Source organism: Symphalangus syndactylus, chromosome 14, assembly GCF_028878055.3.
Source record: "Symphalangus syndactylus isolate Jambi chromosome 14, NHGRI_mSymSyn1-v2.1_pri, whole genome shotgun sequence".
Taxonomy (NCBI): Eukaryota; Metazoa; Chordata; class Mammalia; order Primates; family Hylobatidae; genus Symphalangus; species Symphalangus syndactylus.
The window spans coordinates 101,812,717-101,830,086 of record NC_072436.2 but is presented as its reverse complement, the minus strand read 5'-3'; the positions used below and the strand labels follow the sequence as shown (position 1 = coordinate 101,830,086).

Genomic DNA, 17,370 nt, shown 5'->3' with positions numbered 1-17,370 from the left:
TTCTCCAAACTAGGGTAACGGGTAGAAGCCAGGACTATCGTAGGCAAACCACCACATATGGTCACTCCGCCTGTAACTAGGGTGACCACATAATTCAGCACACACACCAGGACACTTTTTTTTTTCCTTGCTCTGTCGCCCAGGCTGAAGTGCAGTGGCGCCATCTCGGCTCACTACAACCTCCGCCTCCTGGGTCCAAGTGATGCTCATGCCTCAGCCTTCGCTGTAGCTGGGACTACAGGTGCTTGCTACCACGTCTGGCTAACTTTTGTATTTTTAGTAGAGACGGGGTTTCACCATGTTGGACAGGCTGGTCTCAAACTCCTGACCTCAAGCGATCCATCTGCCTCGGCTTCTCAAAGTGCTGGGATTACAGGTGTGAGCCACTGGGCCTGGCCACAGCAGGACACTTTTGAAAGGGGATGTGAACCAGGCAGGACACTGGGACAAAAGCTATAAGGCAGAACTGTCTTGGGCAAATCAGGATACATGATCACTCTTATTCCTAACCCATCTTCCCTGTTGTTTTCTCAGTATAGTAGACAAATCAACTTTCCAAACTCTCTACCATTTACCCAGAAAAATATAGAGAGAGAACACAGCATTTTGCATATAGTAGAAGCTCAACAAATAGCAGGCCCAGTAGAAAGTTTTAGGTACAGAGACTCACAGTGCATGCCTGTACCTCAGTATCTATTAACATAAGCATGGCTTGACCAAAACAAATGTCACCCTAAAACTGTGTGCCTGCTGCTCCACAGCTGGGGTAAAGAGAATCCATTATACATTAAAAATATGCCCAGGCTGAGGCATGAGGATTGCGTGAACCTAGGAGTTCGAGATCAGCCTAAGCAACATACTGAGACCCCATCTCTCTAAGGGAAAAAAAGAGAAAAGCCCAAAGCACCAAACCAATTTGTTTTCTATGTGCTCCACTGCCTAAAAGAGCAGAAAGGCAAAGAGTGGAAGAGACTAGGTCATCTAAAAAGCCAGTGGCTTTGTGCTGCTGCAAAACCACAGTATGGAAGCAAAGCAGGGTCTCTACTAGGGAAGTAAAAGATTTACAGATACTACAGTTTGATGCAATGTCAAGGTTAAACCTGGTCCAATCTCCTGTCTTTGGCTAGGTCAGCAATTTATATCGCCTTTGCAAATGAAGTTAACCTAGCCCAGGAAAACAGTAACTTGCCTAAAGAAAAACAGGTAGTAAGGAGAGAGAGGCAAACAATTTAAATAACAACACTATGTGAAGAAAGTAAGGTCGATTGATCACAGAGGGAGCTGTTCAGGACATACATGGACATACCAAAAGCAGAAAGATGGACATTCTGACATTCTGAGGGCCTTCATCAGAGACCAAGCTGAGTCGTAATCAGGCTAGTTTTTACCTTACAGCCTCATTCTCAAGTTGGGGCACTTGTAATGCAGAAGGTACTACCTGAGCATTAACTTTATCTGAAGACTTGGGACGGAGAGGCTGACAGGTAAAAGCATTATTTTTATTAGAAAGCCACACAGCCTTGTTCAGACCCGCCCTGCAGCTTAGCTCAGGGAGGGTGCCAGAGCTGGCTAGCTGACCGGCGCGCCCTCTGCTGGCTGAGAGGCAATAGTGAACTTTTTTGTAGTCATGATGCATGTGTTCCTGAAGACTTTGTATCAAGTTACATTTCAAACAAAACCCTAGTATGTATTAGTTGAGGAAACCTGTGGGAAATAATATTTGAAAATGAGAGAAAATATGATAATTATTAGTGATAATTATTATCCTCCCTTACAAACTGAATTTCTGGGGATTTTCTAAAAACAGACGACGTGTCAAAAATGAAGGTTGCCTTTGTGTCCTTGAAATCACAGGGTCTTGTTACATAATGTGTAGCCCACAAACCAGCAGCTTCCGCACTCCCTGCGTACTCAGAAATGCAGAATCTCGGGCCCACCCCAGACCTCCCAACTCAGAATCTGCATTTCAACAAGGTCCTCGGGGATTCCAGTGCATATTAACATTTGAGAAGTGCTGCCCCAGACCTCCGTTTCCTCTGCGGAAAATATGGTTGTTGGATAAGAAGCATCTCTAAGGTCGCTTATAGTTCTAAAAGTGTATAAGATATTTAGCGTAAGAAAAAATTTACGTTGAGAACTTAGGAATCTTACATGTCAAATCTTATCAGAGTGAAAACAATCATAACAAAAACCTTTATGTAAAAAATGTGTTCGTCACCGGGGGTGATATTCAGTATGTCTAAGAACCTGGGGTGCAGTGCAGGCAGGAACCAATGAATGTCGATGCCTACCAGGGCACTGGTGCGGTCCTGTGGGACTGACTCTCTGTGCCAGGAGGTGCTCTTTTAGTTGCTGGTTGGTAGGGGAAGTATTTGGAGGGATATCCAGAGGAGGGCCAGGGTTGGGGGCGAGTGTAAACACTGGGGTGAGTGGACTTAGGATATTTACTAACAAGAATAAAAGTTCTTTTCAATATAACAATCTATAGCTGTATTCATACACAGACAAAATCAGAGTGGCCAAAGTCCAAAGTGACAATCAACTTATTACCCAAAGGTGCTGATACAAAGGAATTTAAGTCCAGTGGGGGAAAAATAACTTTAAAATTCTTTGTAATTTTAGCATGCATATTTCACTCAATTCCATGATATTTTACATATATATAAAGTTAACTTACCTTCAACGTACATATTTCTCTTAGTGCTATTTTCTTAGTAACAGGATTATCTTCAGATTGAACAAATTTTTTAATAGCTACTAGTTGTCCAGAGGTTTTGTTTCTGCATTTGAATACAATCCCATAAGACCCTTCTCCAATCTCAGCTAATTTTTCATACTTTTCCATTATAGCTGAAGTGACTTAAATTATTATTGTATCGATTGACTTGCAGTACAATGCTGCACCTGGAAAATAAGGTAGACTTGCCTTAATCAAGCTATAAAAGACAATGTTCTCACAGGTTATATACAACCAATTTGCCCACATGCCAAAGGTTTATATTCATCAATTAATTGTAAATCCACTTAAAAACATTTGGATATTATTTTGTTAGTTTAGTTTAGTCCTCTGCAGTTCTTCCAGCTATCAAAAGATTTCATATGCTATTTCTGACAATGGTTCTATGTTGACCTCAGTCGAATTAAAAGAATTTGTGGAAGGGAAACTTATCCCATCTATTGTTTTCATTATACTCAGGTAAATAACTGAAATATGATGCTGTAAAACCCAGCTGAAGGAACATTTCATACTCTGGAATATGCTGTTTATCTTTTCTCTTCTAACCCAAGTGCATACACAATCACTAGGAGTTGTGTAAGAAGACATGGTACACAAAGTGCTATACTTCCACCTGGTGGAGAGAAGAAAGAGCGTGGGCCATTGAACAAAGCAGCCTTTAAAAACAGTAACAGGCCAGGCACAGTGGCTCAAGGCTGTAATCCCAGAACTGTGGAAGGCCAAGGTGGGTGGATCACCTGAGGTTGGGAGTTCAAGACCAGCCTAACAAATATGGAGAAATCCCATCTCTACTAAAAATACAAAATTAGCCAGGTGTGGTGGCACATGCCTGTAATCCCAGCTACTCAGGGGGCCCTTGAACCCAGCTGAGATTGTGCCATTGCACTCCAGCCTGGGCAACAAGAGTGAAACTCTGTCTCAAAAACACAAAACAATAACAAAATCCTTTTAGGGCATTTATTGCTCCTAGCTTTTATTTTCATGGAAGAACAGATTCTTAACTTTTTAGCCCCAAAAGAAAATAATAAACACAAAGAAAGCATTCATTCTTCATATCTATAGTGATTTCTACGGAAATACTGGGTTTTTGTGTTTTGTGTCATCCATTCTTGAATGAATGTTTTGGTGACCGAATTAAATGTTAAACATGATGACTAAGGCCAACATATTTAAATAAATCAGTCTAAGAATTAAAAATAGAAAAATTCTAATTAGTCTCAAAAACCCCACCCCACTTTATCCAGCAGAATCTTGTTAATATAACCTAATAACAATTACAATAATAATGGCACTTAACATTGTTCTATGCAAATTACATAGAATCTGCACAAATATTCTATGAAGTAGGTGTTATTTTTATCCAATTATACAGATGAGAAAAGACACAGTAAAGGTAATACAGAATTAGAACCCAGGCAGTGAGATTTCAAAGAACACAGTTTTAATCACTACATTACACAGCCTCTCAGTTAAGTGCAAAAGAATGCATAATTCAGCCAGGCGTAGTGGCTCACACTTGTAATCCCAGCACTCTGGGAGGTCGAGGCAGGTGGATCACCTGAGGTCAGGAGTTTGAGACCAGCCTGGCCAACATGGTGAAACCCTGTCTCTACTAAAAATACCAAAAAATTACCTGGGTGTGGTGGCACAGGCCTGTAATCCCAGCTACTTAGGAGGCTGAGGCAGGAGAATCGCTTGAACCCGGGAGGTGGAGGTTGCAGTGAGCTGAGATCACACCACTGCACTCCAGCCTGGGCGACAGAGCAAGGCTCCGTCTCAAAAACAAAAACAGACAAACAAACAAACAAAAAGAATGTATAATTCAAAGAACCACTTTATCCAGGTCTTGGTATTAACCAAATGTCAAGTGAAAGAGTTGACTACTTGTAAATTTCTCTTGTTTCAAATGAGTACACATTTTTTAAAACTTCTCTAATAATATTGTCTTTTCCATCTACAGATTATCTCAATGGTGAAAGAAATCATCTACTTCCACTTGCCACCATAAAAATATATAATGGAGAAAAATGTTTACCTGGATATAATGACTACTGACATACTATTTTTTACAGTGCTGCTTTTTTTGGCGGGGGGAATGAATTCAATTTCCTCTCTTGTTAAAGAAAGAAAATTCAAGCATACACACTCAAGTAACACATGGAAAACCCATCACAGATTATGTTCTGAAAGCCCTATTAGTTATACTGTATTTTTACCTATGTATTATTATTTTAAAGATATTTAGATGTGAGCATGCATACATTTGCATAGTAATAGATGGCTGGAAAGAGAGTAGGAGAAACTGGGAATTTGCTCTAGAAAGTTATTGGCATCTGGCTGGGAGCATTGGCTCGTGCCTGTAATCCCAACACTTTTGGAGGCCGAGGTGGGAAGATCACTTTAGCCCAGGAGTTTGAGGTTACAGTGAACTATGATGGTGCCACTGTATTATTTCCTGGGTGACAGAGTGAGACCCTGTCTCTAAAATAAAATGAGATAAAGTTATTGGCATAAAACTTTATAGATTTGTTAATTTAACCTACTTGATAAGTACTACAGTCATTGGGGGAAACTATAAATATGACAAGAAGCTTAATTATGAAGTTTTAATTTATGCATTATTTTATTACTTCCCTCTAGGTAGTTGATTTGATCTACTGATGTACGTTTTTTCTTTTTTCTCAACAGATGCAGTAACGACTGATTCCTCAGACTAATATTTAGATCTCATAATCACATCAACCAAACTGCCAAACACAATAAAATAAAGCTCCAGAAAATAGTACTTCACCTAGTAACCACTCAATATTTCTGTTTTCAAAAGTCCTGCTCTATGTTCATGGAAAATGAGTCTGAGTATGCAAGCAGGAATTAGACCAATTCCTGTAAATTCCTTTGTGGAATTTACAGCTCTAATTCCAGCTTACTAGGATTATAACACAGTTTCTGGCGGCAGTAATTCCTAATCTCTTATTTGAGATCCAGACCAACTATCCAACTGCTTGATGAATATCTCTACATGAATGGACAGAATCATCTAAAAATTGGAACATTCTAAACCAAATGCCTTCTCTTCTTTCTTATCCTCCGTCCATACCCAATGTTCACAAATATGCTCCACGTTATGCCTAAATGGCTTGTCAAGGTACATGTGGTGGGGGGCTTTGAGGTAGCCAAGGACAGTGACTGCTGCCTAAACCTAACATCTTCCACAAAGCAATACAAATCAACCAGGACAAATAAAACCACATAAATCCAATGCCTTCAATATAACAAGAAGACACAGGACTCTACAAACTTAGGTAGAAAAGCAAAGCCTAGCTGGGCGTGGTGGCTCACCCCTGTAATCCCGGCACTTTGGGAGGCCGAGGTGGGCGGATCACGAGGTCAGGGGATCGAGACCATCCTGGCTAACACGATGAAACCCCATCTCTACTAAAAATACAAAAAATTAGCCAGGCATGGTGGCACACACCTGTAGTCCCAGCTACTCGGGAGGCTGAGACAAGAGAATTGCTTGAACCCAGGAGGCAGAGGTTGCAGTGAGCCGAGATCGTGCCACTGCACTCCAGCCTGGGTGACAGACCGAGACTCCATCTCAAAAAAAAAAAGAAAAGAAAAGAAAAGAAAAGCCTAAGCCTAAATTCTGGAGGGGTTATCTCTTGAGGTCCCACTGTAAACCTTGGCAGAAGGCAAAGATATGAGAGGGGTCAGATCTAAAAAGCTATAAGAAAGACAGAAGAGTAAAAGAAGGCCCTAAGAAAGACTTAAGATCACCTCCTTCCCAAAGAGAAAACACATCACAAGTGTAAAAATACCCTAAGAGTGTCCTGGTAGATCAGAACACTCACTACAAGGAAGGGGTGTAAAAGTACATGGGTCTCAAGGTGGCACTAGTCAGTGTGTGCACCATTTTTGGGGAATAAAAGGACAAGAGGGAAGGGAAAGACATCTGTTGGAGCCTGGACAGTGAAGGGAAAAAGAAGCGAGAAGGATATATTTGGCATCTTGCAAGACAAAAGAGAATTCTGAATTGAAGGACATGCGAATCCTCCCACCACCACTAAGACAGGGAAAAAGTGTCATCAATGAAAGAAACTGCACTTTACTACAGTGACAGAAAAGACTCTCTTGGCCTAGGATGATAGCCAGTTACAAACCGCCAAAACCTGCCCGAGAAATGAAACAGGGGAAAGCCGTCCCCATACAAGCTATTATTGCCAGGAAAAAGAAATGAGAACCCCAAAATTTCAGTTAATGGAAATTATTTACAAAAAAAACCACACAAAATCTAACCATGAAGCGAAAGAAAACTAACACAAACACTCCAAACTGATTTAAATGTCCTCTCACAATTTGGAGATATGAAAAGACCACACTGAATCAGAAATTCAAATCACAAGTGTACAAAAATTATTTAAGAAGATATATATATATAAATTTTATTTTTACTTTTTTTTTTTTTTTTGAGACAGAGTCTCGCTCTGTCACCCAGGCTGGAGTGCAGTGGCATGATCTCGGCTCACTGCAACCTCTGCCTCCCAAGTTCAAATGATTCTCCTGCCTCCACCTCCTGAATAGCTGGGACTACAGGCACGTGCCACCACTCCCGGCTAATTTTTGTATTTTTTAGTAGAGGCGGGGTTTCACCGTATTAGCCAGGATGGTCTTGATCTCCTGACCTCGTGATCCACCTGCCTTGGCCTCCCAAAGTGCTGGGACTACAGGCGTGAGCCACCGCACCTGGCCTATATTTTTACTTTTTTCTTTTGGCTACTGATGTGTAGATTTAGATAAAAAGATATAAAAAGATAGTTGATTGAACTCAGAAAAGAATCATCGGAAAAAGACAAAATATCTCAGAAATGACTAAATTATGAGATGCTGATAGGAGAACAGATTCAAGTGAAAATTGGACTGGGGCATCAAAGAAAGGCAGAAGAGTAATTATGAGAATTAAAATGAAGAAAAAAAGGTAAAAGTTTAGACAGAAAGTTGAAATGGAGACAGGAAAAGAAGTCCCAACATATGTATAACTAGAGTCCCTGAAGAAGACAAAACAATGAAACAGAATCAATAGTTGAAATAATAATCCAAGAAAATTTTCTGGAGATAAAATAAAATCTAATTATATCTATTGAAAAGGCCCACTAGGTAGTTGGGAAAACTGACCCCAAACAACCAACTCCAAGACATATTTGAATAAAACAATCAAAGATAAAGAAAATACTCTCCGAGCCTCCAGACAAAAATATTAAATAAGTGTGAGAGGATTAGAGTGACATCAGACTTATCAAGAGCAATGCACACTACAAAGTAACAGTGCAGCAGCATCTTAAAGAAACTCAAGGGAAAACGAAAACCAAGGATTTTATATTCAGCCAAGCTGTGTCCTTCAAGTGTAAAGCTATAGATAAACATTTAAAAATTTTTTTATCGTTTTTTTTTTGAGGCAGGGTCTTGCTCTGTTGCTCAGTCTAAGGTGCAGTGGTGCAATCACGCCTCACTGCAGCCTTGACTTCCCAAGCTCAAGCAATCCTCTCACCTTAGCCTCCCAAGTAGCTGGAACCACACCTGAATTAATATTATTTATTTATTTTTGTAAAGATGGGGTCTTGGTTTGCTGCCCAGGCTGGTCTCAAACTCCTGGGCTAAATTGATCTTCCCACCTTGGCCTCCCAAAATGTTGGGATTATAGGCACGAGCCTCCACACCCAGTTGATATTTTAAAACATGCAAGAACTCAAGGAATACTGTACCCATAGTCCTCTTGAATGTATTGGTGAAAAGCCTTCATCCAACCAAGAGTTGACTGGAAAAATTTCAGCAAAAGGATTTATGGTGAGCATTTAATATATTTAAAGACCAAAGTAAAGGTAGAAACAAGAGTGGAAGAATAAGAAATAAGTATTATAAATTCTGGCAAAGTAGAAAGTAATGCAACTAAATTATGTTAAAAGAATGAAGAGGGAAAGAAAGATGAACAAGCTTATTGATAATCAAATAGGCAATAGATGGGAGTAAAAAATGCCATTAATCTACTTAGGAGGCTGAGGCCTGAGGATTGATTGAGCTCAGGAGTTCAAGACCAGCCTGGGCAACACAGTGAGACCTTGTCTCCACAAAAAGATTTTAAAAACTATCTAGGTGTGGTGGTACATGCCAGTAGTCTCAGCTACTCAGGAAGCTGAGGCAGAAGGATGGTTTGAGCCTGGGAGTTCAAGGTTACAGTACAGTAGAGCTATGATCATGCCACTGCACTCCAGCTTGTAGACAGAGTGAGACCTCGTATCGAAACAACAACCACAACAACAACCACAACAACAAACACCCCAGAATTGCTATAATATTATCTGGAATGTTAAGTTTTCAACAAAATATTAGGAGATAAAACTGGATTTTAGGAGGAAGTACGAAGAAGAAAGAAAAAAAATATGAGACATGCTAAGAAAAAGGAAAGTGTGACTGATAACTCAGAAAAAATAAAGTCAATAAAAATGGATTCTGAGTAGACTCAGATGTTGGATTTAGCTGACAGTCTTCAAAGCAGCTGTTATAAATACGTTCAAATAATTAAAGCAAATTATAATTTAAAGAATTAAAGAAAAATATGATGACAATGACTCAATGAAGAGGGAATTTCAATCGGAAAATGAAAATAAAAAAAGAACCGAACAGAAGTTTTAGAGTAAAAAAAAAATAACAGAAATGAAAAATCCTGTAGATGGGACAAACAGCAGATCTGAGATGACAGAAGAAAGAATTAGTAAAATAGACCAATAAAAAATAGTCAAAATGAAAGAAAGAATAAAAACATGATGAACAGAGCCTCAGAGACTGATGGAGGCAAAATCAATAGTATCAACATACATGTAATGAGATTCCCAGAAAGAGAAGAGTAAGAGGAAATGGCAGAAAACACAATATTTTATGAAACAATGGCCAAAACCTTCCAAATTTAATGGCAAACATTAATATACAGGTCTTAAAAGTTCAATGAATTCCAAATAGGATAAACACAAAGAAATCCATATCTTGATACATCATAGCCAAACTACTGAAAGCTAAAGACAACATCTTGAAAAGAGAGAACCATTCGTATACAAGGGAACAACAATATGCTTAATGGCTGACTCTTCATCAGAAAAACAATAGAAAACAATAAACAAAAACTGGTTCTTTGAAAAGATCAACAAAAGTGAAGCTCTAGCTAGAGTAGGCAAGAAAAAAGAAAGAAATAAAAGTTATCAAAATTAGGACCATACTACAGAAATTTTAAAAAAATTAAAAGACAATATTCCAAACAAGTTTATGCAACAAAATTAGTCAAGATGGTTGGACAAGTGCCTAGAAAGATACAAAATACCAAAATAGACTCCAGAAGAAATAGAAATGTGATTACAACCATAACAAGTAAATAAATTCAATCAGTAATTAAAAATCTGCCCACATGAAAGGCCCAGGATCAGATAGCATCACAGGTAAATACTACCAAACATTACCAAAGAAAAATTAATATCAATCCTTCGCAAACTATTTGAAAAAATGGAAGAGGAGGGAACATATCTCAATTCATTCTATGTGGCCAATATCACCCTGATAGAAAGCCAGACAAAGAAATCACAAGAACACAGATTATTCTCATGAATGTAGACACAAGAATCCTTAACAAAATAATTAGCAGACCAAATCTGGAAACATAAAAAAGATTATATACCATGACTCTGTGGGACTTATCTCAGGAATGCAAAGTGGATTTAATACTGAAAATCAATAATGTAAAATACCATATTAATAGAATAAAAGAAAAACATCACATGATCACCTTAGTACACACGAAAAAGGAATTTGACAAAACCCAACACTCATTCATGATGAATACAAGGGGACTTCCTCAAGGGCATCTGTGAAAAATCTACAGTTAACATCATGCTTAATGATGAAAGATTGAACGTGTTACCCCTAAGACTGGAAAAAAGATGTTTGCTTTCACTATTTTTATCTATCATTGTATTGAAAGTTTTTGTCAGTGCAATAAGGCAAGAAAAAGAAATTAAAGGCATATACATTGAAAATGAAAAGTAAGGTCAGGCACAGTGGCTCACACCTTTAACCCCAATAGTTTGGGAGGCCAAGGTGGGAGGATTGCTTGAGGCCAAGATTTTGAGAGCAGCCTGAGTAACACAGCAAGAACCCCATTTCTAGAAAATAAACAGTTATTAAATGAAGTGCTCAATATATACGAATAATTCTTTAAAAAAGAAAATAAAAAGTAAAACTGTCATTATTCAGAAATGACATGATACTATCTACAGAAAATCCTAATGAATCTATAAAAAGCCTACTAGAAATAATGACAAGTTTGCAATATAGTAGGATACAAGATCAATATGCAAAATGCATCGTCTTTTTATATAATGGCAATAAACAATTTGAAAATAAAGTTAAGAAAACAATTCCATCCACATTAATGTAAAAATGAATAAAATACTCAGGAATACATTTAACAACTGAAGTGCAAGACCTGCATACTGAAAATTACAAAACACCATTGAAAGAAATTAAAGATCTAAATAAAAGGAGAAAAATGCCATGTTCATGGATTTGAAAACCCAGCAAGACATCGGTTTTTCATAAATTCATCTATAAACTAATTCGTGGCCAGGAGTGGTGGCACATGCCTGTAATCCCAGCTCTTTGGGAGGCTGAGGGAGAAGGATTACTTGAGCCCAAAAGTTTGAGACCAGCCCGGTCAACATAGTGAGACCCTATCTCTTAAAAATTAAAAAATAATTAGCCAGGGTCTAGTGGCCCTCGCCTGTGGTCTCAGCTGCTTGGGATGTTGAGTTGGGAGGATCACCTGAGCCCAGGAGTTTGAGGCTACAATAAGTTATGATTATGCCACTGCACTCTAGCCTAGGCAATGCAGCAAGACCCTGTCTCTAAAAAGCGAAAATAAACAAAATAAAAAAAAATTAATTCCTTACACAAATTCCAACAGGCTTTTTTTGGGTAGAAATTGAAACTAAGATTTATATGGAAATGCACAGGACCCAGAATAGCCAAATCAACTTTGAAAAAGAACAAATTTAGAAAATTTATATTAAAGATTTATCTTAAATTTGACTTAAAATTTTACTATAAAGTTATGGTAAATCAACACTGTGGTACCAGCATAAAGACATATATCAATGAAACATAATAATGAGTCAAGAAATAAACCCTTCTATTTATGGTCAATTGACTTTTAAAATTTCATTTTATTTTTATTTTATTTTTTAAGACAGAGCCTCACTCTGTCACCCAGGCTGGTGTGCAGTGGTGTAATCTTGGCTCACTGCAACCTCCGTCTCTTGGGTTCAAGCAGTTCTCCTGCCTCAGTCTCCCAAGTAGCTGGGGTTACAGGTGTGTGCCACCATGCCCAGCTAATTTTTGTATTTTCAGTAAAGATGGGGCTTCACCGTGTTGGCCAGGCTGATCTTGAACTCCTGACCTCAAGTGATCTGCCTGCCGTGGCCTCCAAAAGTGCTGGGATTACAGGCGTGAGCCACTGCGCCTGGCCCAAATGACTTTTGACAAAGGTGCTGCAGCAATTCGACAAGGAAAGAATAGTCTTTTCAACAAATGATACTAGGACCATTGGATATCCATATGCAAAACAAACAACAAACACACACAGTAGACAGACACCTCATACAATATAGCAAAATTAACTCAAAATGGACAAAGACCAAAATGTAAGAGTTAAAACTGTATAACTTCTAGAAAAAAAAAAGAGGAGAAAAATCTTTGTGACTTTCAGTTAGGCAGATTTCTTAGATATGACACCATAAGCATGATTCATAAAAGAAAAAATGGATAAAATGGAATTTATCAACATTAAAATCTTGCTCCTCAAAAAATTTCCCCATTAAGAAAATGAAAAGCTAAGCCACAGACTAAAGAAAAATATTAGCAAATCTTATATCTGATAAAATATTTGTATCCAGAATACATAGAGCATGCTTACAACTCAATAGGAGGTTAAACAACCCAATTTAAAAATGGACAAAAGATGTGAATAGACATTTTACCAAAGATACACAAATGTTTACTAAGCACATGAAAGGATGCTGTTAGCCATTAGGGAAGTGTTAATTAAAATTGCAATAAGATAGCATTACATACACATTAGAATGACTAAAATCCAAAGATGGACAATATCAAGTGTTGATAAGATGGAAACTGGAACTCACACACATCACTGGTGAGGATGTAAAGCAGCACAGCTCCAATGGAAAACAGTTTGGCAATGTCTTAAAAGTTAAACATAGGGCCAGGCATGGTGGCTCATGCCTGTAATCCCAACACTTTGGGAGGCTGAGGCGGGTGGATCATTTGAGCTCAGGAGTTCAAGACCAGCCTGGCCAACATGGTGAAACCCCATCTCTACTAAAAATACAAAAAGTAGCCAGGCATGTTGGTGCACACTTGTAATCCCAGCTACTTGGGAGGCTGAGGCAGGAGAATCACTTGAACCTGGGAGACGGAGGTTGCAGTGAGCCGAGATTGTGCTACTACACTCCAGCCTGGGTGACAGAGTGAGACTCTGTCTCAAAAAAAAGTTAAACACAAATTTAACTTAAAAATTAACCATAAACAGCAATTTCACTCTTCAGTATCTATCCAGGAAAAATTTTAAAATAGATCTAACAATGACATGTAAGCAAATGTTCACAGCACCATTATTCATAAGAGGTCCCTATACGGAAAACAATCCAAATGTTCATCGACTGATGAATATGTAAACAAAATGTGGATTATCCATGCAACGAAATACTATTCAGCAACAAAAAGGAATGAACTTGCTATAATGTAGATGAACATTAAAAAAAAAAAAGAAAAAAGAACCAAATACCCCAAAACATAATGCTAAGTGAAAGAAGACAGACACAAAATCCTACATATTTTATAATTCCATTACAGGAAATTTCTAGAAAAGTCAAATGTGCAAGTGAGAAGGGCACATCTCCTCTGTGGTATTCTTGGCAACAATGCAAAACTTAAATCTAATTATGAGTTAACAATAGACATGGCCAAACTGAAGGGCATTCTATGAATAACTGGCCTGTACTCTTAATAAAAAATGCCAATGTCATGAAAGAAAAGATCAAAGCACCGTTCCAGATTGAAGACTAAAGAGATGGGAAAACAAAATGCGATGTGTGATCCTGAACTGGATCCTGGACTGGGGAACAACATGACTATAAAGGATACTACTAAGATAATTGGCGAAATCTAAATTTTGACTGTGGATTTGATATCAGTTTCCTGATTTTGGTAATTTGTACTGTGATTATATAAGAAAATGTCCTCGTTCTTGGGAATAAACTGAAGTATTTACGGGTGAAGGGATCTGATGTCTGCAACTTACTCTCAAATGGTACAGAAAAATTAATATGCATGTGTTATATACACACTGAAAAAGAAAAAGATAAACAACATAAAAATTGAGCAAAACGGAAACAGTGAGTCCAGGTATATGAGTTTATTATACTCTTATTGCCAGCTTGAAATTATTATATCAAAATAGTTATTTTAAAGTGTATCTCACTTTTCTTCTTTATATTTACTTTTATTACACCAAAGACATCTTTCTCAAACATCAACAGGATCGGATATCATCCTTTCTTGGAAATGTCTTATGGCATCAAATGCCACAGAATAAAGTTCAAACTGTAGTATGATATTTACAGTTCTGTACGCCGTGGCTCCAATTTACCTTGCCAGCATCACTTCTCAGATTCTTCCCCAAACACTTTCAGGTCTCTAAGTCTCCTTTCATACCCCTGCCTAGAATGTCTGACCCTTAAATCTTCATCTTTTTCAAGTTTAAGTCAAATGTCTTTCTGCTTAGCTTCTCCCAATGCCCAAAGGCAGGCTCTTTCTCTGCTCGCATGCTATGTTAATGACTTCCTTTCACCCTTTCAAAAATATTATCACATTGCCTTCTATTGTTAGCCTATTGTCTGGCACATAGTGGACCTCCGTTGTAGCCCTACCATAATGTTATTTTCTAACCTTTCTACTAAATATGTAAAATGACTTACTTTTTAAAGCAAAGGCAGTAGGTACATTTTGATTAATACAGTACTTGGACAAGAAATCAAGATTAAATGGTGATATAGCTATTGGCAGAAAGTAGATTCAATTGGTTGAAAATAGTTTTCTTTTTCTTTTTCCTTTTTTTTTTTTTTTTTTACTGAGACAGGGTCTTGCTCTGTCACTCAGGCTGGAGTGCAGTGGCACGATCAGGGCTCACTGCAGCCTGTACCTGCTGGGCTTGAGCAATTCTCCTGCCTCAGCCTCTTGAGTAGCTGAGACTACAGGCATGTGCCACCATGCCTAGCTAATGTTTGTATTTTTTGTAGAGGTGGGGTCTCATTATGTTGCCTAGGCTGATCTTGAATTCCTGGGATCAAGTGATCCTCCCATCTTGGCCTCGCAAAGTGCTGCAGTTACCGGCATGAGCCACCCATGCCTGGCGAAATTATTTTTCATAGTCATCTGTGACCTTCAGACTGAAGCTTTATACCTTTTGGCTACAGGGCTTCCTGACTTCAGAATTTACTAAATATTTGACTCTCAAGTTAAAGTTCTGTGTACAAAGGCAGATAGGTATAGAACTGAGGCCACTTATGATTATCGAAAGAAGTAGATAGATACTTGAGTGGCTCACTAAATTCTTTGAAAATTTCTATTTAATTTCCTTAGTCTCAAGGATTTGCAAAATGATGTACACAGAAACAGAATAGACTTGGAGGTAGGTTATTTTCCATGATTGTATCACAAATCAAGTCCCGAGGACTCAAGCCAGCCTAAGGAATACACTGAAAGAAGGAAAACAAAATCAAGAAAGGGAGAGGTAGAAAAAAAGAAGAGTGAAAAAACACATTTTCTAATCTAGGAGCTTTAGGAAACTCATGTAAACAGTGGCATTAGGAATGACGGGGATGGCCGGGCGTGGTGGCTCACACCTGTAATCCCAGCACTTTGGGAGGTTGAGGCGGGTGGGGTACTTGAAACCAGGAGTTTGAGACCAGCCTGGCCAACGTGGTGAAACCCCATTTCTTCTAAAAATACAAAAAAAGTTGCTGGGCGTGGTGTCCTGCCTCTGTAGTCCCAGCTACTTGTGGGGCTGAGGCAAGAGGATCGCTGAACCTGGGAGGTCAAGGTTGCTGAACCTGGGAAGTCAGCGAGCCAAGGTGGTGCCACCGCCCCCAAGCCTGGGGAACAAAGTGAGACCCTGTCTCAAAAAAAAAAAAAAAAAAAGAAAAGGAATGACGAGGGAAAAGAGATTTTGAAGACCAGACCAGATCAGTTAGGGAATCCACAGGCTGTTAAAGTCACAACCTCCTATGTTGTTGTTTTTTTTTTTTTTCCAGTTGTCAAATGATCCTTTATTGAATTATTTTCCTTTGTGTTTAACTGGCTGGGCGTTCCACAGCACCGCTGTTGATGTCATGGGCATTCCACAGCACCTCATCTACGATGTCATGAGGGTGGCGGCCATCAACATTACAGCCCACAGACTGGGAAGTCCCCAAGATCTCTTTAAGGATTCCAGAGAGTTCTCTGGCTAAGGATCGGTGCCGCATCTGTCGAGCAGTGTTGACGATCTCATCAAAAGTGATATTCCTACTGTGTTTAATGTTTTTCTGTTTCTTTCTGTCTCTTGGTGGTTCCTTGAGGGCTTTGATGATCAGGGCAGAGGCAGAAGGCACGACCTCAATTTGGGCCTGTCTGTTCTGAACTGTCAGTTTCACTGTAATCCTCAGGCCCTTCCAGTCACCCGTTGCCTTGGCAATGTCATCACCAACCTTTTTTTGGAGACAGACCCAGGGGGCCGATCTTGGGGGCCAGGGCAGAAGTGGCATCGACTTCACCTCCGGTGCACCTCAGGTATACGACTTTGATCTCATTGGGGTCGAACTTCGGCGGCATGGTGGAGGTGGCTGGTGTCGGATGAACCCGGATTCGGGACGACCGAAGAAAGTTGCACCTTGGCCTCCTCTGAGCCGAAAGCCTCCTATATGTTGTTCTTATTGTTTTCAACCAAACCAAACATGAATTTATATTTAATAAAACTAATTAGTAAAATGGGTCATTAAATCATTGTTTTATCAACATAACACTGAATTATTGAATTTCAAAAGTACACACACCTATTTATAAACCTGTCCAGTTGACAATACAATCAGACTAATTAAAAGCATCCCCAGAAAACCAGAATACCACATAATTATACATAATCTGATAAGGTAATTTTGTTTAAATATATTACATTTCGTGTGTGCACATAACAGATCTGCAAGTCAAGCATAAATCCACTTTATTTCCAGGCCTCTGGTCTTGAGCCTTCTTCATTTAATGACAGTTCTCTTTCTGGGCCACAGGTAGGCCTCCGCCTCGCGCGCTCCTCGGCCCCAGCCGCCGCCCACTCCCCGGGCAGCACCGCTTCCGCCCCGAGGGACCCGCACCGGGTCAGTGCTGCCACCTCTAACCCGCCCCTTCCCTTCCAGGGGCCACGGAAGCGGAAGGCGGTCCCGCTTTTCTTTCGGGGAACTTTTCTTGGTTCCCGCATCTGGGATCCT

The 17,370-nt window shown here is 39.2% G+C and overlaps 1 protein-coding gene and 1 pseudogene across 1 annotated transcript in view; both read right to left on the bottom strand.

The window, feature by feature from the left end:
• Window positions 1–17,370, bottom strand: part of CDKL4 (cyclin dependent kinase like 4) — a 70,774-nt gene that overhangs the window by 49,804 nt on the left and 3,600 nt on the right. The window contains 1 exon segment of the mRNA XM_063618127.1: window positions 2,678–2,904. Within this exon segment, the coding sequence (XP_063474197.1) occupies window positions 2,678–2,845 (168 nt within the window). The 5' untranslated portion in view covers window positions 2,846–2,904.
• LOC129462755 (large ribosomal subunit protein uL11-like) lies at window positions 14,250–17,327 on the bottom strand (annotated as a pseudogene).